At 39.9% G+C, this 23,255-nt stretch overlaps 1 protein-coding gene across 2 annotated transcripts in view; it reads left to right on the top strand.

The window, feature by feature from the left end:
• The window catches only part of LOC114650710 (tripartite motif-containing protein 3-like), a 126,207-nt gene that overhangs the window by 78,075 nt on the left and 24,877 nt on the right, over positions 1-23,255 (top strand). For both annotated transcript variants that reach the window (XM_028800518.2, XM_051926750.1), the window contains exons 8-9: positions 3,844-4,011; positions 17,606-17,774. In XM_028800518.2, the coding sequence (XP_028656351.2) occupies positions 3,844-4,011; positions 17,606-17,774 (337 nt within the window). The remainder of the gene's footprint in view (positions 1-3,843; positions 4,012-17,605; positions 17,775-23,255) is intronic.

Here is a 23,255-nt window from a genome sequence, read left to right as displayed (position 1 = left end):
AAAAAACAAAATATCACTTGTAAAATGCAAATGTCAAATGAATGTCGAACGGCAAGCTAACTTTACTTCGGTCAGGTAATTTATTTGACCAAATTCCAAAACAATGATTCATGTGAACGCGCACGCACTTTATTAATACGCTACCTGTCATTACTACAATGTGCCTACTGATTCCACTTGTTGATAGATTTAGTTATTTACTCATCTCGCATACAAAGAGCCTTTGCGTGTTTGTAAGTTCTAAAATAACGTAATCGCAGTGTAGTCTTAGAAGCAACATCATAATTTAATAACCAGCTCTCATTCTTCTCCGCCTTGTCAGACAGGTAAGTCCTAATAAGCAGACTGTTCGGGTGTATTAAAGTGTGATTATTTTTATGATATGTTTGACAAAAACACAAATGCTCTCTTGTCGATTATGATTTATATATATGATGCTTGAATAACTAAATATGTCAAAGAAGTAAAACTAGACGTAGGCCCTATCAGTGCTTCTGCTGGCAGAGTATACGTCACACAAATTTGGGAAGGGGTGTAGGAGGCCGACTGGCTTAAGTGGTACTTTAGAACATTAGCACAATCTAGACGAAAACAGGCCATTCGGCCCAACAAAGTTCGCCAGCCCTATCCACTTATTTCTTCCAAAAATTATGCAGGGGTTCATAATTTGATTAAACACTTGTTATGATGGACTGCTCTATAAAGCACTCCTAGATTCTCCAAATTAGCATCGCGTAAAGGAGTGTGCAGGTTTCTGTCTACGTGGTAGCTTCGGCTTCTCATTACCCTCAGAAAGAGATTAATGAATAAAGAAAGCGCTACCTACAGTAATGCTCATTTATATTCTTGATTTTGTGACTTTTATGTGTCCTTTTATCAAAATAGAATGCAAATGCTGAAAGCAAATTTGGAATAGTAGGTACTTTCCTATGCTGACGTATGCCCCTTTTGATATATACTGTATGATTCAATTACAAAAAACTATATCAACTATCATCACGTTTACTGGGAGTAATTGACATTTTTTTTCCACCAACCAGCATTCTTCTTTGGTTGTGAATTTGTATCCACCTTTTCCATACAAAAAGTTTTGTGCGCACACCTGTTTGAATTTGCTGGCTCCCCTCTTATTTTGCGAGTTGCACCTTTTGTTTATGCTCGTCGCGTGGCCTTATGATGGTCTCTATTTCATAAGGCAGACCCCTGCAGGGTTGCTGGGCAGTTTAATGATCAGAAGGCTTAAATGGACATCCTGGCGACATCAAGGGGAGTTCTGAGAGTTTTATAGGGCCATGTCCAGACCCATACTTACCTCCCAGGTTAATCTGGAAATACAACATAGCCCTATTTAGTATTACTAAATTGCCATCCCATACCATTTTCTTAGTCTGCTTAATCCTGAGCAGGGTTGCAGGAGGCTAGTGCCTATCCCAGCAAGGATTGTGCAAATGGCAGGAACAGTCTCCTGGACATGGCACCACTCCATTGCAAGGGAATACATTTCACACACACGCATATACCACAAACGGGCCAACTGAGCATCCCCAGTTCACCTAACCTGCATGTCTTTGTGACTGTGGGAGGAAACTGGATCTCCCAGAGGAAACCCATACAGACACGGGGAAAACATGCAAACTCCATACAAGGAAGAACTGGGACACAAACCCTGGTCACTTTTCTCCGAGGTAGTAGCACTACAACTGCACCACCTTGCTTAAATTATTAATTAAGAAATATTATAAGCACAGAAAAAGGTGACGGATTGTGCTGCAAATCATTTAAAACAAATACTTAAAAATGAAGCGTTTTGTATGTTTATAGGTTTGTATGGTCATCATTGCCATTTGTAAGGAGTACAGAGAGATTCTTACTTGCATGCACTATGTTTAATATGTTGGCCTGTGACAAATGATAGAGGTCACCTACCCTCAGCATCACTGCCGGTGCTTTCATGCATGTAAAACATTAATTGAGCATTTGTGGTAATTGCAATTGAAAGATTAACTGAAGGGACTGCTGCAGTCCATCAGTTGTAAAATAATTTGTAATTCAGGCTTTATCAACTTCTTAAAACATCTGAATACAAGCATTGACATAAGTTAAGAAAGAAAGTCCATATTGTAGAGTATAAACACAATAATATTGTAGCATTTCAGCTATTTCCTACAAGTGCTTGGGTCCTATAGAGTTTGCACATGATCTGTGTGTACATAAGGCCCTTTGTGTGCAGGCTGGTATGTAATCAGCACTCGCTGTTTGCCCAAGAATGTGTTTGTATTGTGTAATTCACAAATAACCCATAAATGGTGACATTCTGTCTCATGACTTTTGGTCACTTACAGTACCTAATAACTGTGACTGGAAAAAAAGAAACAATTCAGATAATGATGATTTATTGTTTAGTTCATGTCTTGCTATGAGAGAGTGATAAAGGCAGATTACACAAGTGTGGGAAAATACAGATTCCTTGAAGTGGAAACCAAAAGAAATAAATCATTGCCAGTAAAATACATTCTACCTGAATTTTACAAAAAAAAATAGTCTGTTTTAATAAGCAAGATGGGCAGATACACCTTGAAAATAAGGGAAAGTTACAGAGAAGTAGAGTGTCAAGCTGCAGCAGTGAAACTCACGACAAGTTCTCCTTCACTACAGTTTTGTTTGGTCAGCTTTAGATATTAACTTCTTAAAGATGTTGACTTGCCTTGACATTAATTTGTGCAGCAAAATTTTCTCTTTACAGATGTAAAGTTCAGCATATTATGATTTTAGGTACATTCACATATAATGAAATAAGTACTTACTGTCATTGTCTCGTCTATTTGTCCGGATGAAGCAACATGATTTTTCTTTCTCTATAATTTATTCAAAAAGCTCAAGGCCTACTTTGCACCAAGGTCTGATGTACCCTGAGACTTTAACAGAGGCTTTAACTCTTCATGTGGTACGTCTTTCAAAAATGTTTTAAGGAATTTGAACTACAATCAGTCACAGACCCTCCCCAACCAGCATCGCACTTCAGTGCCATTTTACATCAGTTCAGTTGGAATCTGCTGCATTTGCAAGTTGTTTGTCCACCAAAAGCTTATTTGGGCTGTGTTTTTAACTACATGATATTGCAAAGTATTGTATCACCACTGCTCTATATCATGTTGTGATGGTGTGTCATGTATGTGCAAGGATGTAACACCAAGAGAATTTCCTAGCGTTTAAGCTGCTTAGCAATAAAGTTCAAGTTTCAAAATGATTTATGTAATATTGTTTATTAACACATGAAACTGCATTCTATTATCACTGTTATTTTTTGTATATGACTCACAGTTATGAAAAATGTGAGAAATTACTTTTTGAAGTAACAAATAATATAAAATGCTCCAACTTTCAAATCAGTTAACTAAGCCCCTGAGTGCATCGGCATGTTACACCATGTATCCATTTGTCTAGTTTCCTAACAGAATGCGCTGACCAAACAATACTGCACATGGTTATAAATAAATAACAAGATGTTTTCTCCACTAATCTCATATATAATAGTAATTTTGAGAAATATTCCAAGTTTTCTTGGTCAGCTTATGTCAGCATCAGCAAGTTTTTTTAGACACTTTTAAAATACATTTGGAAAATATGCAGACTATTGAAAATGTATGTAATCCTTAATCAAGATTCATTAGACTTGACTGAGAACATGAAAGCATCCACATGATGGTGAACAGGTTGAGACATTCCAGTAAATCATCTTGCAAATATGAAATATGTTTTGCGAATAAATTGTTTGACTCACCCTGTATTAAAACTACGAAAATTTACCCTAAATGTAATATGTTTGTATGTTAATCACTGCAGGTTTTTTCAAATGATGGACAATTCAAACTGCGCTTTGGGGTGAGGGGACGATCTCCTGGTCAGCTGCAGCGCCCCACTGGAATTACTGTTGACATGAATGGAGACATTATAGTAGCAGATTATGACAACAAATGGGTCAGCATCTTTACATCTGATGGAAAGTTTAAGGTAAGAATGATGTTTAGTAAGTGCCATGTCCTGAACTGATCTGACTAGCCACGCATCCAGATCCAATAAATTATCATATATATGGCTTATATATATATATATATATATATATATATATATATATATATTCACGGCATTCGTAGTCTGTGTCACAATCTGATTGTATGGGTGGTTACCTACCAGGTAACGCTTGTGGTTGGCCAGCAATCTGCTAACATCCGCCACGGTGCCCTCAGTTTGTGAGGAGCAGATCATAGAATGGTTGAAATAGTTTACTGTCAAATAAATGCAAAGAGTATGCGACACGTGTTTCGCCCTCATTCTGGGCTCATCAGGTGTACACACTCCACTGCACTCCCTCTCTTTGCATTTATTTGACAGTAAACTATTTCAACCATTCTATGATCTGCTCCTCACAAACTGAGGGCACCGTGGCGGATGTTAGCAGATTGCTGGCCAACCACAAGCGTTACCTGGTAGGTAACCACCCATACAATCAGATTGTGACACAGACTACGAATGCCGTGAATGTAATTACCCCGATCTACATGCTGTCAAATAAACGAACCACACGCCGTGGCGCAACGTTAGGGGCATCGCCTCTGACGCTGACGTCCGAGGTTCGATTCCCGAGAGGGAGTGCAGTGGAGTGTGTACACCTGATGAGCCCAGAATGAGGGCGAAACACGTGTCGTGTACTCTTTGCATTTATTTGACAGTAAACTATTTCAACCATATATATATATATATATATAGTGGTGCCCGGCGGGTGTCCATGCCCGGCCGGGACGCCTAGGAGGAGTGGAGGAGGGCTTGTGCCTCCTCCAGGACACGAGGGGGTGCCCTCCCTGGTGGCTTTGGGGACCACGGGTACGGAGCTTAGAAGCTCAACCCTGTAGGGGCCCGTGGTCACCGCCAGGGGGCGCCCCGATGCCTTGGGAACATTGGCCCTCAGTACTTCCGCCACACCGGGAAGTGCTGGGGGGAAGAGACTTGAGGGCACCCGGTGGACTTCCGGCTTCTCCTTGGGAGCTTCCGCCACACAGGGGTGTGGCTACGGAAGTCCTGAGGATGCACCTGGAGCCCATCCGGGGCATATAAAAGGGGCCGTCTCCCTCCAGTCAGGAGCGAGAGTCGGGAGGAAGAAGACGAAGCGTGTTGGAGAGGAGTGGAGGCGGACCAAAGAGACTGTGAAAGGCATTGTTGTGTGGCCAAGACTTTAAGGGGTGATTGGTGCTTTGTGCACTGGGTTGGGCACTTTATTGTAAATATGGTGAATAATAAACGTGTGGTGGACTTGAATACGGTGTCCGTCTGTGTGTGTCCGGGCTGCTTATCACAATATATATTATAATAAAAAAGTCTTGGGAGACGTGACTTTTTATGCAACGAGATATGATCTTTTGAAGAGTGACACTTTCACATCCCGCGAGACGAGACTTTGTGCCAAGAGATTTAACCATGCCCAGGGCCGGAAATAAAAGACAAAGAGTAGATGACAAAGTAGACCGTCGTAAAGAATTCAAAAATGTTGGCGTAATACACATGCAGAGCAGGTTAGAGATAATTGAAGTATGAAAATTCGAAAGTCTCAAAAAAATGATAGTAAAGATTGCACTTAGCATAAACAAATGGAATTTACTACTCAGTGAAATAACGGAACAGCGAAAAGAGATTGAATATATTGTTTGGATTTAACCTTTAAGTCGGAGGCTTGTAGATTGTCTAATTCATGTTGTCATCACGGAAAAATACTGTTTCTTCCCAATGAAGAGGCGTATCTGCGAGAATTAAAAGATTGGTTGTTTGTTGAAAGTGAAATCCCGCGAGAGAAAATTTCAAGCCCTGCGAGACAAGACTTTATGCAAAAAGATTCAGAAAAGTCCTGCCCACATCTAAAACATTTACAACCCCGCCCACGGTTCAATCATTTCTCATTTGTGTGAATGCTATTGTCAGACACAGTTCATGTAGAGAGAAAGAAACGATATTCACTCACAGGCAGTTATATGTTGCATTGTCACAATATAATTCCAACCACAGAACCAAAATTCAATGTGGTATTGACAAAAAGGTAAAAGTGAAAAGAGATTGAATATATGGACATAGGTGATATGACAGAAGTATGTAGTTATTGAATTGTTTGGCTTTAAACTTTTAAGTTGGAAACTTGTAGATCGACTAATTCATGTTGCCATCAGGGAAAAGTAGTGTTGCTTCCTAATGAAGCAGCGTATCCACATGAATTAAAAGTTTTGTTGTTTGCGAGCAGCAGAGACACAAAGTTATAATATATCCATCCATCCATTTTCCAACCCGCTGAATCCGAACACAGGGTCACGGGGGTCGTTATAATATATATATATATATATATATATATATATATATATATATATATAATAACCTATATTTACAGTATACATATAGTTTTTCATGTATTACTTCTTCCTGGAATCATTTATAAGTCATGAATATCTTATTGCAGATATCCAGAATTAATTTTCACTCTAGAAATTTGGCCTAGGGTGCATATGAGACAAAGATAAGATGCATCGGAATCACAAATTTTATCCTCACCACTGATTCAATTTCCCATAAGATTTACAATACAATACAATTTATTTTTTGTATAGCCCAAAATCACACAAGAAGTGACACAATGGGCTTTAACAGGCCCTGCCTCTTGACAGTAACCCAGCCTTGACTCTCTAAGAAGACAAGAAAAAACCCCCAAAAAACCCTTGTAGGGAAAAAATGGAAGAAACCTTGGGAAAGGCAGTTCAAAGAGAGACCCCTTTCCAGGTAGGTTGGGCGTGCAGTGGGTGTGAAAAAGAAGGGGGTCAATACAATACAGTACAATACACAGAACAGAACAAATCCTCAATACAGTATAAAAATAAAAATTTTAGAAGTACAGAGTAGAATTTAACAGTAGATGATATCACATAATATGATTTGGATTTGTTTAGAGTCCTGGAGACCTCATTCATCAAGCTGCCTCCCCCATTTGGCCATTCCACAGCTGAAATAGCGCTAATCCAATGAAAGGACTCCTCTTTCCCACAATTCCTGTGATCCTCCATCAGGGATGACTTTACCTTAGGCAGGCAAAACAACTTGGCAGGTGGGCCGTGGCACCAAGTGCCACATTTGAGTAACAAGAAGAGAAACAGAATAGGTGAGGGTTAGTATCAAATTATAACTACCATATTACTTATGTTTTAGTGCTAATGACCAACAACAGAGATGCAGTCTGTACAGTTAATCAGCAGCTCTAGTCAGGATATGCTAAACTGAAGTAGTGAGTCTTCTACCGAGATTTAAAAGCTGAGACCGAAGGGGCGCCTCTTATACTAGCAGGCAGACCATTCCACAGTTTAGGGTCACTGTAACTAAAAGCTTGACCTCCCATTGTTATTTTATTAATCCTTGGAATCATAAGCAGACCGGCATCTTGAGATCTTAATGTGCGCTCTGGTTTGTAAGTCATGATAAGTTCAGACAAGTAAGCCGGACCTTGGCCATTTAATGCTTTATATGTTAAAAGGAGGATTTTCAGATCTGCCCTAAACTTAACCGGGAGCCAGTGTAAGGATTTAAGAGCTGGAGTTATGTGTTCATATTTTCTTGTTCTTGTAATAATTCTTGCAGCAGCATTTTGGATTAACTGGAGGCTGTATAAAGAACAGTTTGAACATCCAGTGAACACCGCATTGCAGTAGTCAGTCCTACTAGAAATAAATGCAGGAATTAATATCTCAGAATCCTGTTTATTTAGAAAGTGCCTTAATTTCCCAAAATTTTTAAGATGGAAGAAATATGATTTGGACAACTTTGTAATGTGCGCTTTAAATGACATGCTAGGGATACATTTGAAATGTATCTAGCAATATGAATGATTAATGTCAACTCTTGAGCTTGAGAAAGTCTTTGTAACTCTGCTTACAAAACTCATCCCATTCTCCAAGATAAGGCCAGATGACCTGCCACTTAGTAAGATGGCTCTACACCAAGACCAATAAGGAAATAAATCCAAAACATTTCAAACTAATCTCAAAGAGCTGGAGATCACGGCAGATACAATTTTTAGAAATAGACCAGAATTACCAGTTACTATGTTACTCTTCTTTAATGCATGCAGGCCATGTAGGTGTCATGGATTGGTCCTCTCGTATCACCCTCTCTCTTATTTGTGTCCCTTTGTTACCTTGCAGCAAATTCTATGCTACTGTTTCTTGTGTGCCTTATTGACAGTCATGTTCCCTCCTTATTCTATTAGTGTAAGATGCCCTTTCACTCTGAAATGATCATTTTATTGATTTGTTTTAATATTTGTCTTACCAACAAGCAAACAACTGTTTATCTTATGTAAGTGATGCTGTCATCAAAATGTTTATGGCCTTCATATGGAAATCTTCTGAAGTGGTAAACTATTTACATCTTTCTATAAATTATTCAGTGTTTGTTACAAAAGACTAATGTTTTTTTATGTAGATATTCTAGCTTCCTGTTGAAAAAATCTAGCTATTTGCCAAATTATGAACTGAAATATAAAAATTATATTTAATGAAAAAAAAATTGTATTTGGGCAGTGCCAGGTAACCAAGAAACTGAGTAAAATCTAGATGACCCCTTGGGCCAACGCTAAGGTGCATGATGTGTAAAATATTCATATTGTCAGCCGTTCAAGCTTCCCAGCCAATCATGGGGCAGTAAAACAAAACATTCACAGCTCCATGGGTACTTGAAGAAGTGAGGCTCTGCAAGATCAGCAGACAGTAACAGCAGTAGGCACCAGACAGATAAAAGTATCTGGATATCTGGAGTCAATGAATAATACAGCTTGGATATTCAGAACAAAAGCCTACAAATTCAGAGTACTGGTGTAACAGTCACTACATGCCTTTTTGACAGAAGGAGCCAAAGTGTATGGCACTATAAGAACTGACCTTATGGTTTTATTATGTAATTAAATAGAACTCTGTAATGTAGACTGTAAGTGAAAGAGAAATATTATGTAATGTACAGAGGTGAAATTTTAGTTTTTCCACAATGGGAGGAAGATGGAGGAGTGTGGATGGGGAAAGAGAGAACAATTTACAGTATTTAACTTTTAAAAACATTGTAAACATCTGCATTTATTGCACATAAATCAATTTATATAAAAGAAATGAGAACAGTTGAAGATTTCCTCTGCAAAATTAACAATGCTTACTGAAATAACATAAATTATCCATAGTGACTTAGAAATCATGTGCATATAACACAATTATCTTCAGCTTTCTACCGTGTCAAGCTTGATGACATCTTTGAGTTCATGTGCTGGTAGAGTGGTGATGACTGACTCAGTAAGACTGCGGTTTGCAGCACAATTGGTAACTTTTTAGAACAGGACTACCTAGTAGGTATTTTTCTTCTCTTAGTCTCAACAAGTGGATAACAGATGCACTGCAGCAGACTCATAAACCCTAACCTGAAGTTTTGCATGTGGATCTCCCCTAATACCGCGGCACCACGGGTAGCGTCAATTTCTGCTGGGAAGCAGCTGGAGGAATAAAGAAAATAACCCAACTCATTCTTCTGTTCTTCTCCTCACACATCTTAGATACAACCTAATTGGATGGACGGGGTGGATGGAAGTGTTGACAGAATAAGATGTTGTGTACTCCACTTAGGCCACAATCAGCTGCTTGTGCCACAAGCTATGAGGCTTCTGTTCTTACCATTTAGTCATTGAATTGTTTATTAACATATTTTGCTGGCTATTAGTGTTCGTATAACATTTTTAAACTGGAGACCAAATTAGTCACGCAGATGTTTTTTGTGGGTATTATGATAGCCATTTTAAGTATGTGAAAAAGTGTTCAGAGAAACAAAACAATTATCACGAATGCTTCTTTTTTAAGAAGGTGAGCAACACCTACAAATTAAATTAAATACAGTTTTTAGTTACCTTTAAAAATGTGTTTTTGTGTAAATTGTGCATTGAATTTAAAAGGAATTGTACCTGTAGCAATTAATATGACAGCATTCACACCTTTTCTATCTAGTTGTGAAATGACTGAAATAGAAAATTAATTGGGTTTTGCATGTGCTTGGTGTGTGGGTGTTTGTGTGTGCGTCCTGTGGTGGGTTGGTGCCCTGCCCGGGATTGGTTTCCTGCCTTGCACCCTGTGTTGGCTGGGATTGGCTCCAGCAGACCCCCGTGACCCTGTGTTCGGATTCAGTGGGTTGGAAAATGGATGGATGGATGGATGTGTAGGATTCTATAATTCAATGCTATAAATTCATAACATAATGCTATTATCACCATGAATAGTTCTAATTTAATAATCGACACTGATGGGATTAAAACAGATGGAATGTTTAACATGCTGATGAAAAACTGGGAAAAATTTCACATGAGAAGTAGTGACGTCCTGTCAGCTTAATAGACTAACCATGGACTTTATTACATTACTTCGTTTTCATTGGTCATATCTTTTGTATTGTGTAGCGATTTCAGACTCTGTCTGGGCCCTAACTGGCTTCTTTAACACATTTCCTGGTTGATCAACTGATGTTAGGCCAAACTGCAAGATGTTTAGAATAATACTAATATCACTGATCTTAAATGGAAAAATAACATGGTATATACAATAGCTAATCTGTACTTTCTATATGATAAAGTGCGTGTATACGTTAATAGGTACACCTGTTTAGCTGCTGCTTGTTAACACAAATTATCTGGTCAGCCAATCGTGTGGAAGTAACTCATTTGGCGTGTAGGCCTTGTCAAGACGACCTGCTAAAGGTCAAACCGACCATCAGAATGGGGAGGAAAGGCTATTATAAGTGACTTTGAACATGGCATGGTTGTTGGTCTCAGATGGTCTGGTCTGAGTATTTCAGAAACTGCTGATCTACTGGGATTTTCACACATAATCATCTCTAGGGTTTACAGAGAATTGTCAGAAAAAGAGAAAATATCCAGTGAGCAGCAGTTCTCTGGGTGAAAATGCCAGAAGTCAGAAGAGAATGGCCAGACTGTTCTGAAATGATAGAAAGGCAACAGCAACTCAAATAACCCTTATTACAACTAAAGTAGGCAGACGAGCATCTCTGAACGCACAACATGATGAACCTTGAAGGAGATGGGCTACAACAGCAGGAGACCACACCAGGTGTCACTCCTGTCAGCTAAGAACAGGCAACTGATGCTACAATTCACACAGGCTCATCAAAATTGCACAAGAGCAGACTGGAAAAAATGTTGCCTGGTCTGATGAGTCTTGATTTCTGCTGCAGTCAGAATTTTGCATCAATAATATGAAAGTATGAATCCATCCTGCCTTGTATCAGTGGTTCAGGCTGGTGGTGGTGGTGTAATGGTGTGGAGGATATTTTCTTGGTACACTTTGGGCCCCTTAGTATCAATTGGGCATTGTTTAAATGCCACAGCCTACCTGAGTATTGTTGCTGACCATGTCCATCCCTTTATGATCACAGTGTATCTTCTGATGGATACTTCCAGCAGGATAACGCTCCATGTCACAAAGCTCAAATCATCTCAAACTAGTTTCTTGATAACGACAATGAGTTCGCTGTACTCAAATGGCCCCCACAGTCAACACATTTCAATCCAATAGAGCACCATTGGGATGTGGTGAAACGGGAGATTTGCATCATGGATGTGCAGCCGAGAAATCTACAGCAACTGCGTGATGCTATCATGTCAGTATGGACCAAAATCCATGAGGAATGTTTCCAGCACCTTACTGAATCTATGCCATCAAAGAATTATGGCAGATTTGCAGACAAAAGGGGGTCCAACACAGTAACTAGCAAGGTGTACCTAATAAAGTAGCCAGTGAATTACAGTATGTGCCTTTGAAATCTCTGTGGTGTTGTGCTGACAATCCAGCATTCATTGCTGCCTCATAATAAGGCACTTCCATGAGACTCCCTATTCCTGTTCATTTATTATTTGTGTTTAAGTATAATGTAAAAAGCAGCAACTGTCATCATGTCTGTCTGCTTGTCCACATTAAACAACTTGAGTCCCAGCGAAGCAATTTCATTGAAATTTGGTACACTTATTCTTAAAAGAAATGTGTCAGTTGAGTTATATTTCCAATTGACCATTCTGTGCAAAGTTTGAAATGTTGAAAACTCCCATAGAAAAGCATTGGTGAATTTTTAAACTTTCTTTTTGTATTTTAGAACAATGAAATATTCAGTGCAACTGCAACAAATAAATTATTAGTTTACTATTTCAAATTTATCTTGAGAGAGGTTACTCCATCTTTGTCAGGATTCTTAGTATCTCTTAGTTTATGACGTAGATTCTTATGGTTCCTGTTTTGATTTTTTCGTGTATTTGCGGGGTTTTCTACCACAAAAATTCTGGTGGTCACTGTTTTTCGCCTGTTGGCTTAGTTTTGCTAATATATACAGTACGTATTTTCTATTCCTTTTCCCCTGCTATGTTGTCTATTTTTAGGTCCCATTGTTAAGATACTACTTCCAGCAGGATGTTGCCAGGGCTGTGTCCTCTGAGGATGTGAACTGTCAATCATAACGCAACAGGATAAAAGTACATCTCAAAGTTGTCTCTGTGTCCGAGAGTGCACAGATTCCCCCAATCCCTCTTGTAGTTGCTTTGATTAATGACTCTTTTTGATTCTCCATTTTTTGAACATCCTTTGAACTTTTTCTGTCTATGAATTTTATATTGCATTTTGACTTTGGTTGCTAGTATTTTTGATCTCCCAAATTTGATCTTCGCTTTGTTTTTAACCTTGTCTCTTCTCCCAGGTTCTTATTAAATCATAGTGTTCATTTTTTTTAAAAGCACAATGCCTCTTTTACTGGTTCAATAGTCCAGGCTGACTGCAAAACAGATTCCCGGTAGAAGTTAATAAAATGCTAACACAGTGGTGTGTGTGGCCTGATGCTTCTTGTAGTTGTGCTGTCAGCAACTTGCATGAGCCACTGTCACACCGGTTCCCTTCTTCTGCTGGTGTGACTCATTATAATGTAGTGAATAAACACCTGCCCATCCATTCCATCAACTTTCCAAACTCATTTATCCACAGCATTATTACAATAAAGCCCATGCATCCTACACAAAGCAGGAACAATCCCTGACCAAGGTGCCAATCCATTACAGGGTGAACACACGCACACATACCAGAGCTAATTTAGGAAACTGGAGCATGTAGAGGAAACCCGCACAGACAGAACATGGAAAGAACATGCAAAACCCATGTAGTCTTCTTGATGCAAGGCAGCAGCACTACCAGTAGGCCACTGATGAATAAATATGTTCTCAGTATTTGCATTATTATAGTGTAATGGCAAAGTGCTGTAATGGCCTTGTATTCATCATCGTCTGTTGCAGCCACCAATTTTAGCTTGAGACTTCAATACAGATTTTACTTCTCGGATGGGTGTTTCTATCAAGAGATACCAACAATAGTACATCAGTTTTTACATCACTTGTCTAAGCAAGTCTTCTGTCTAAGAAAGCTGTTTCAGCCACTGCATTAGCCTTCATTTTTAACTATATGATACATGTCTTTTATGTACACCACTAACAGATTTAATTATAATCTGTTATCATGGTTATTTGTAATTTAATCCACTGTTACAAAAATACTTAATAATCAAAATGTTATAACTGTGCCTTTGATGAAGTAACTGAACAAAAATTAAATAAATCCAAGTTTAAAATCAGTTAGTTCTCGGGCACCATTTTCTAACTTGTTGACACTTGCATTTAAGGAAGAGCTTTATTAATGAACCACTCCTCACTTTGACTTTCAGCGCTGTTTTGACCTTGCATTTGTATCGATGTCTAATCTCCCATAGTCTTCCTGACTGAATCATTCCTCCATATTTTATGTCTTAGTATAAAGCTTTCCAGGGATGCTGTAGGTGTGTATATTGTGAAATCAAACATCGCACATTGGCAGATGCCAGTCAGCTAATGGTGTGACACGTTAAAGTACTTTGGTCCTCCTGAGATAATTAAGCCTTTGGTATAGGAAAGATATCGATTACCTACTGATTCTTCATTTCCATGTTTTCAAACATCTGACTTCTTTCACTCATTTTAGTATTCCATTTAATCTGAAACACATCCTTTCTAATTCATCAAAAGGTTATACAGTTGTTAGAAGATTTATAGATTTTTAAGCTCTATATTGAAAATGTGCTGTGTATTTAGCAATCAAACTAGTTGGTTATATGAAATATATAAAGGAGATTGTGTAATATTTCTGATGATTTTCCACCCATTTAATTTTAGCACATTTAAATGAATTCTTGGGCACAGCCATCAGCAGTGTGTCTGTCTGCAAATAGAGTGTTGACTGAGTTGAGAGGTTTACTTACCTTGGCAGTGACATTCATGTCTCTGGTGACTCTTCCTATGAAATCAGTAGATGGACTGAGAGAGCATGGGGGAGGGGGGAGGGTCATGAGGTCACTGGAAAGGGCTTTGCAAATGGACAAAGATCCAAGTCTTTAGAATCCTGGTGTTTTCTGTTTTGCTGTATGGTTGAGAGACATGGATACTATCCAGTGACCTGAGACGAAGGCTGGACTCCTTCAGTACTGTACTTCTTCACGAAAACCTTTAGGTACCACTGGTTTGACTTTGTGTCAAATGAATGGTTGCTCACAGAGTCCCGAATGAGGCACATTACCTTTATTATGAGAGAGTGTCAGTTACAGCAACAACAACATTTATTTATATAGCACATTTTCATACAAAAGATGTAGTTCAAAGTGCTTTGCAGGATGAAGGAAGAGAAAAAAAGAAAAAAAAACCCCAAAATATTAAAATAAAATTAGGCAATACTAATTAACATAGAATAAAAGTAAGGTCTGATGGCCAGGAGGACAGAAACACCAAAAAAATCTCCAGACAGCTGAAGAAAAAAACAAAATCTGCAGGGGTTCCAAGGCCACGAGACCACCCAGGCAACCCTAGGCATTCTAACCTAACATAAATGATCTCAATCAGTCCTCATGGTTTTCAGGCTTCATATGGAAAAACTTGATGATGACGGTCATGTGGACCTCTGGCCTTCAATCCATTAATGTAGGGACAGCACGGTTCTTTGATCAGGTGGTGGTGGCGCAGATCGCAACCACAGAAAACCAGAAAAAGAACAGCAGAGAAAGTAGGGGTTGATACGGATTTCGGAGCCACCAAAAATGATAATGACAATTAAATGCATATACAGAATATCAGGGTTAAACTAAAATGAAGCTATAAGAAAGCCATGTTAAAATAATGAGTTTTTAGTAGTTTTTTTAAAGTGCTCCACCCTATTAGCCTGGCTAATTTCTATTGACAGGCTATTCCAGGTTTTTGGTGAGTAACAGCAGAAGGCCGCCTCACCACTTTTTTTAAGTTTAGCTCTTAGAATTATAATCAGACACTCATTTGAAGATCTAAGGTTACGATTTGGAGTGTAAGGTGAAAGGCATTCCAAAATATAGGACTGAGCGAGATTATTTAAGGCTTTGTAAACCATAAGCAGCATTTTAAAGTCGATTCTAAATGGCACAGGTAACTAATATAGTGACATCAGAACTGGAGAGATGTGCTCGGATTTTCTTTTCCTAGTTAAGATTCTAGCAGCTGCATTCTACACTAGTTGCAATTGATTGATGTCTTTTTTGGGCACATGGCACTATGGCCATGTGGCGCGAGTTCCTGAGGGTGATCCGGCTCGCAGGATTGTCGTTGTTAAGGGCCTGAGAGGCTGGACCAGGCCAAGGGAACACCCACGTAATACCTGGCTGCAGTAGATAGATGGTCATTTCTGGGGGGTGGGACTGGACCCTTTGTCTGACCTGGGGGTTGGGGGGGTATGGTTGCCAACCAGGATCCCGAGCTGTTCTGTCATGTGGTGGGTGCAGCAACGCTTAGCTGGCTTATTATGCCTTGCCAGACACTGTTGTATTAAGGTGCTATGAGCTGCATTTTCTGATCCATCTCTTTGGCACTACTGTTACTCCCAGCTTTTAGCTTGCCTGTTACTTACAAATTATTCTGCATTTTTCATCAACAGTCTGTTTCTGACTTCATTAGCTTTATTGCTTTTTATGGAAGCCCATTTAGCTTGGGCACAGACTGAAAAATCGCAGCAATACTGCTGTTCTAGACATACTCATGTGCCCACTACTATGCTAAGTTAAAAGTCACTTGTACCTTTAGTCTCTTCATTTGGATAACATACTGTGCATACACGATCCCTTGGTACCTGCATAGTGCCCCTTGACTGAGAAGTCAATTACGTGAGAATGGTGGGAGGGTGCACTTAATTAAGTGGCCACTCTGGATGAAGGGTATATGCATATTATAAATATTTATTTTTGTGTTCATGTAAAGTAAAAGACATAACATTGTGGATTCCTTGCTTTTGTAACTCATTAAAGCAAATTTACATTAGCTGTAATGTTCATTGAGTTATTATTTTCAATATTTAAAATCATGATAGTGGGGAAAGGTACAGTATATGTGAATTTTATTGTCTTACACTCATATCTTATAGACATATACAAATAATACAAATTTAATGCTATCTATGAGTATTATAGCATACAGTACATGCCACCAGAAATAAAATATATAGCAAACTGCGAGGTTAGAATGTTATCTACAGCAAAATTTAAGAGGAACTAATTCAGTTCATCTGCCTTACCAGTTTAAATCAGGGGAGTCAAACTCAGATTCAGGAGGGCTGCTGTGCCAGCAGGTTTTCATTCCAGCCACCTTCCTCATTAGTGACCAATTCATTCTATTGGTGGGACAGACTGCTTTTTCCTTAACTTTAATGGGCTTCCTCTCTAAGATTCAGCACTCTTAATTGTTTTTTTTTTCCCTAACCAGCAGACAATCAATAATGAGATGTAAAGAAAACCAAGAGATGATCAGCTAAGAATCTCAAAGTCAGTTCCTAGATGGTCACCATTTTCATTTCAACTAATATCTTAATTTGAAGCCACCGATGTAGTGCATTGTTTAACTCCTTGAATTGTTTAATGCTATCATCTGCAACATCACATGTCTCTAAAACTGCTGATATTTCCCCTGACATCAGATTGGTCTTTCCCAAACTTTCACTTCTTTATTGTTAAATATTTTCTTGAAGTAGATATTGCTTGATGGACACATACAGTAGGTGCAAATGGAATCAAGTTAGCCGGTCATCTGTTTTGCTCGGTTTGCCTGAGATCCTTGTTTGGGTGCTGCTTAAGAAAAGACAAATCTTAAAAAAGCAAATCAATTAAAATCAAGGAAAAAAGTCTATTCCATTAGCAGCAATTAAGAAACCTGTAGCCTCCATGGTCTGAGTTGAAAGCCTCTGGTGTAGATGATAGCCAAGTTGCTCTAAGATTTTGTTTAGTTTGCTCTTAGGTAGCACGTGTGTTTATTTGAATATGTTTTGAAAATTTGTTTTAAATTTTTCACTTTTGTCAAGAATTCCTGGCTTCTAATTTGTGAAAATGTAGTTGTGGGTAAATGGCATACATATCACTTTCTCTCAGCATTTGGGCTATTTCACTTTGCATTTATTATATTTTTTTTTTACAGAATAAAATTGGAGCTGGTCGGCTAATGGGACCCAAAGGTGTAGCAGTTGATCGTAATGGTCACATCATTGCTGTGGATAACAAGGCTTGCTGTGTTTTCATTTTCCAATCCAATGGGAAGCTTGTCACTAAATTTGGGGCAAGAGGAACATCAGACAGGCAGTTTGCAGGTACATTAGATGGTAATGTGTGTCTCTGTGAATGTCCTGTTTATTATAAACTTGTTAACATTTAAAGTAAAATATACAAAACAGGAGGAGTTGTGTTAGGCCTTGCAGGTATACAATGGGTAAGGGGCGTCTTGATGCTTGTACCTCAGTTCTGTGTTTGACTCTTTGTGGAGTTTATCTGGGATTAATTATCTTGAGAGATATATGTGTTTCCCTTTGGCCATATTATTCGTAGCTTTGGATTGGGTTATCATTTTTATGCAGATGATGCTCGACTCCATTTCAATGTTAAAAGTGAAACTTCATCAGAGCTTTCTCAGCTCACAACTTGCCTCAGTGAAATTAAAACCTGACTAAAGCAGAACTCCTTAGAATTAAACTGCAACAAAACTGAACTCCTGGCAAATTGGCACTAAAGCGCAACTTAAGAAAATGAGCTCCTTTTCAGTCACTCTTCACGATAATCTCATCAGACCTTCTCCTAATGTAAGGAGTCTTGGTGTCATTTTTGATTCCTCCCTTCGCTCATTTCTGTCCTTTTCTAATGCCAAGAAACTTGTCCATGCTTTTATCACATCCCGTATCAATTATTGTAACTCCCTACTGGCAGGTGCCACTTCTAATTTCATATCACAGCTCCAATTGATTCAAAACTCTGCTGCGAGAGTCCTAACAAATTGGTACTGACAGTTTCAGGAGGGAAGGCTGTCAAATCAGTAACATTGACATATTTCTGAAAACTTAAGGGAGGATACATGTAGGTAGTGCATTCTCTGTCACGCATAAGATACCACATACTGTTAATTAACTATATGCTTTAAGACAGCAAAAATCAATGAAGCCAACTGTATTTTATTAGCTTTGTTGGGACAAAAACACACACACTTTTCATTTAAAACGTGTTTGCAGAACATAAATTACTTTCTTCCAACCCTCTTCTAGCAATATAAGGGAGTAGCACACACGATACATTATGCAGCTATCCCCCAGCTTACCTACACTAGAAACATCTCTGTGGTGTTTTGGAAGGATACATTTCTACGGTTAGTGCTAAAGTGGTGCTCTTATGAGGATGGTAGGTATCTCAGTGGCCCCTGCTCCTTTTATGAGGGCTAAGGCAACCCGTTTCACTTATGTTGGGTTAGTATGGCGGCTGCTTGGCTTAGATGTAAGGTGTCTGCTTGACTTTGGAAATACTAAGGTAGCATCATAACCATCTTGATTTTACATTACACACAGCTAGTCTACATTGTGATAACATATCAGACAGATTAGCTGTAAAGCTTTTCTCTTTATAACCAACCCTGGTACTTCAACAATGGCCTACAAATATACCATATGGGCCAAAGGTTTGTGGATACCTGACCATCACACCTGTATGAGCTTGTTGGAGATCACATTCCAAAACCATGGGCATTAATGTGGTGTTGTCCTGCTTTGTGGCTGTAACAGATTCCACTCTTCTGGGAAGGCTTCCTACGAGATTGTGAAGTTTGTTTGTGGGATTCTGTGGCTATTCAGGCAAAAGAACATCTGTAAGATCAGGTACCGATGCTCATCAAGAGGCCGTGTCTCATAATCAGCATTCCAGTTCATCCCAAATGGTGGTCAGTAGGATTGAGATCAGGGCTCTGTGCAGACCACTTATGTTCCTTCACAACAAATTAATCAGAATATGTCATCATGGACCAGGTTTTGTGCACAGGGGCACAGTCATCCTGCAACAGAAAAGGACCTTCCCCAAACTGTTGCCACAAAGTTGGAAGTGCACAACTGTCAGAAATGTCTTTGTGTGCTGTAGTATCAACAGTAACTTCATTGGAACCAGGGGACTGGCCTGAACTCTGAAGGACAGCCTCAGACTGTGATCCCTCCTCCACCAAACTTTCCAGTAGGCACTATACAGTCCCGAAGGTAGCATTCTCCGGACATCCGCCAAGCCCAGATTCATCCATCAGACAACCACATAGTGAAGTGTGATTCATCACTCCAGAAAACACTTCCCCCAATGCTCCAGAGTCCGATGGTGACATGCTTTACACCACTGTAGCTGATGCTTGGCATTGCACATAGTAATCTAAGGCTTGTGAGAAGCTGCTCAACCATGGAAGCCCATTTCATGAAGCTTCTGACACACAGCTCTTTTGCTGATGTTGGCAGTCTGGAACTCTGTTGTGAGTGATTCAACAGAGGATGGGAATTTTTTACACGCTATGTGCTTCAGCACTTGACGGTCCTGCTCTGTGAGTCTGAGTGGTCTCCCACTTCATGGCCGAGCTGTTGTTGCTCCACTTCACAGACACTTCCACTTCACAGTAACAGCACTTACAGTTGACCAAGACAGATCTAACAGAACAGAAATCTCACATACTGACTTGTGGCCAAGGTGGCCTCCTATGACAGTGCTATGTTTAAAGTCACTGAGCTCTTCACTATGATCAATTCTACTGCCAATGTTTGTCCATGGAGATTGCATAGATAGCTAAGTGCTTGATTTTATGTACCTTTTAGCAATGGGTGCTGCTGAAACACCTGAACTTGGTCAGTTGGACGGGTGTGCACACACTTTTGGGTATGTAGTGCACATCTTAAAACGCTAGTCTCTCCTCATTAGCTCACAACTGAATATGACATTGATGTAGCAGCTGCACTTCAGCATTTGGTGTCATTTGCACCTGGGTCAGTATTTGAATACAATTAGGAGAGCAAACTCCGCAGCAAAAGGTGAATTTACAGGAAAATTGTAAAAGCTAGTTTGGATTTTAAAGCCATGGAAAAAGCACAAAAAGCATAAAAAATAATTTCTTCTAAATGTAAAAATCATTCTGGAGCACTTTTCTGAATGCAAAATAAGAAGAAAAAACTTAAAAGAAAATGAAACAAACACACCAATTAGACATAAGAATGACTCATTGATTTAGAATAAAAATCTGCTACCAGGATTGAATCTAAGAAGCAAGAATGGAGCAGATGGAGGGCTGAGGCCTGCAGAGGGCACAGTGTTAGTTAAAGTTATTCAGGTTTGTCACAGTTGGCTGGCAGAACTTGCATCTGGCTGGTATATTTGGCTGTCTGCTGTAGCAATACTTCATCGAATGCCCTTGGCTGATACGATTCAGTGGCTTATTCATATTGGATATGCAGATTCCAAAAACATACTTTAAAATTCACACTGTTGTTACACGCAACAACATCTGAGAGTTGTAGGTCAAGAAGTGAGTAATATAATGGTAGACATGGAAATGACCGTCACCATCTGTAGTCAATCTGAGCGTAAGCTATAAAGATGAAGCTGTTCACCTATTAAGGAATAGAAAATAATTATGTTGAGGTGGCCAGCTCTTCTTTTATGGCTCGCCATTATGCATAGCTCCCTGCCAGCATTTTTCCTCCCTTGTTCATTTATGACATTGGCCGGAGTGGTGGCTCTGAGGCTAGGAATCTGCTCCAGCAATTGGAAGGTGGCCGGTTCGAATCCTGTAAACACCAGAAGTGACTGCTTGAGCCCTTGACCTGCAATTGCTTTCTCCTCGGTATGACGTTAATCTGCATTTAGCCCTTTCAAGCAGGTCCTCCAGCTTACAGGGGAAACTTGGGGGTTGGTGGCAGGATTGGCACTGCATCCACTGTGACAAACCTCACACTGTTCAAGTGTGGTGCTGAAGTGTCACCTACTGCAATCAGGTCCCAATCCAGGTGGTTCATCGTGTGGTGGGTGTGGCGATGTGCTATCAGTGCATGCTTCCAACCAGCCTTATGACATACAATTCCAGTAAACCAAAACTCAAAATGAAAGATGCTTTAAAGAATACAACTTTATTTGTAACCAGTAATAGCGCACTGCACGATAACATGCAGTGAATACACTTGACTTGAGCATTCCTAGTTTTCATCCTTTTTCTCTGTACATTTAGCATTCGTTTGCTCAGAGGTTGATGCGCTTGTTGCTTCCTGAGCAGCTCTTCTTTACTCCACCCTAGCGGCCCGCTGCTTCTCTTCTTTCTTCAGCATCTTTTCGCATTAAAACTGAAGGTGGTAGGGATGAGAGCGGCGCCCTTATGCATGCGCCACATGTCCGCCCTGCTGGCCACTGCCGAGAGTTGATTCTACAATAAAATAAAATAAAAATAAAAAGAGGAATAACCTTGGAGGTCAATCATCACCCCGAAAGCGGATAGTAGACGTCACGTCATATATGTGTACCAAATTTCAAGTCAATAGGTGAAACGGTTTGCGGTTAAAATCCTGGACAGACAAACGGACAGCCATGGTAGCGTATTATATAAGAAGATTGACATCCATAGGCCAGTCATTGTGACGATGTGGGTTCCACTCCATGCTCCCATCTTCCTTCTGGGAGACTCTTGAACCCGACACTGTCAGTAATGTCACCGATGAGCTGGACAGTGAGGCACAACAATGAAGCAAGGGGATGGTGCAAAAAGTGCAAAGTGCATTTATTAAAATCAACAAACAAAAACCAAACAGTGTTCAAAGTGCAGTGCTTTGAAAATGTTTCAATAAATAAATAAATAATCCAATAAAAACGAGTGGACTGTTGGAGATTAAAATCCAATATAAAAAAATCCTTTTAAAACCGAGGTTAAAACAATGGCCGGAAGCAGTCTTTTAAAACAAAGCCTGGTGCCTTCTTTTATTGGTGACTCCCCCGCTTCTCCCATCCAGGCTATACACCACGGGAGTCACCCTACATGCAGCTAACCTTCTACACTGTACTGGTCTGGTGGTCTTTCCGATCCCTGGCTCCAGTACTGCTCATCCAGACCGAGACTTGGGCTCCCCAGCGACCAGGACGCTTATGCTGGGGCTTCCATTTCCCAAGTCCCCGACTCCTGCTGCCTTCACTGCGGCAAGCCAACCTTCTCCCGGTCACTCCTGCTCCAAACAAGTGCTCAGCAGGAGTGACCACTACCGTCAGCCCTCGGGTGCCGGCCAAACACCCTACTCGGGCTCGCCTCTCCCAACTGCCTGCAATCAGTACGAGCTGTGCTCGCTCACTTGTTCCGTCTCACTGGCTTTCTCTGTCCTGCTTCCTTCTTCTCCATTAACCTCCCGTTCTTTTTTTTCTTTTTTCTACCCCTAGCTGCCTTGCGCTTATATTATTTGATCCGGGGACGTGGATCAGGTGTGGCAACCAGCAGCTCCCGGCAACAATTATGGACGCGGACGACTCCTCACCTGTGCCATACTACCACGCCCCCTCTCTAAGCTGCGACTATTTATTTAAAAAGTGGCCTTTTTGACTTGAGTTGTGGACCCGTTACACCACAGTCATCCAGTAGTCATTGAAACACTAAGAGAAAGGTGAATTCTTTCAAGACAAGCTGATTTTTTAAATGAATACATTAGAGGGTCAACTCAAGTTGGACGGTTGGGAGACAAAGTCAGAGAGGCGAGATTGTTTTGGTTTGGACATGTGCAGAGGAGAGATGCTGGGTATATTGGGAAAAGGATGCAAAC

This window comes from Erpetoichthys calabaricus, chromosome 4 (assembly GCF_900747795.2).
Source record: "Erpetoichthys calabaricus chromosome 4, fErpCal1.3, whole genome shotgun sequence".
Taxonomy (NCBI): domain Eukaryota; kingdom Metazoa; phylum Chordata; class Cladistia; order Polypteriformes; family Polypteridae; genus Erpetoichthys; species Erpetoichthys calabaricus.
The sequence above is the reverse complement of the archived record's forward strand: the minus strand, read 5'-3'. Positions and strand labels throughout refer to the sequence as shown.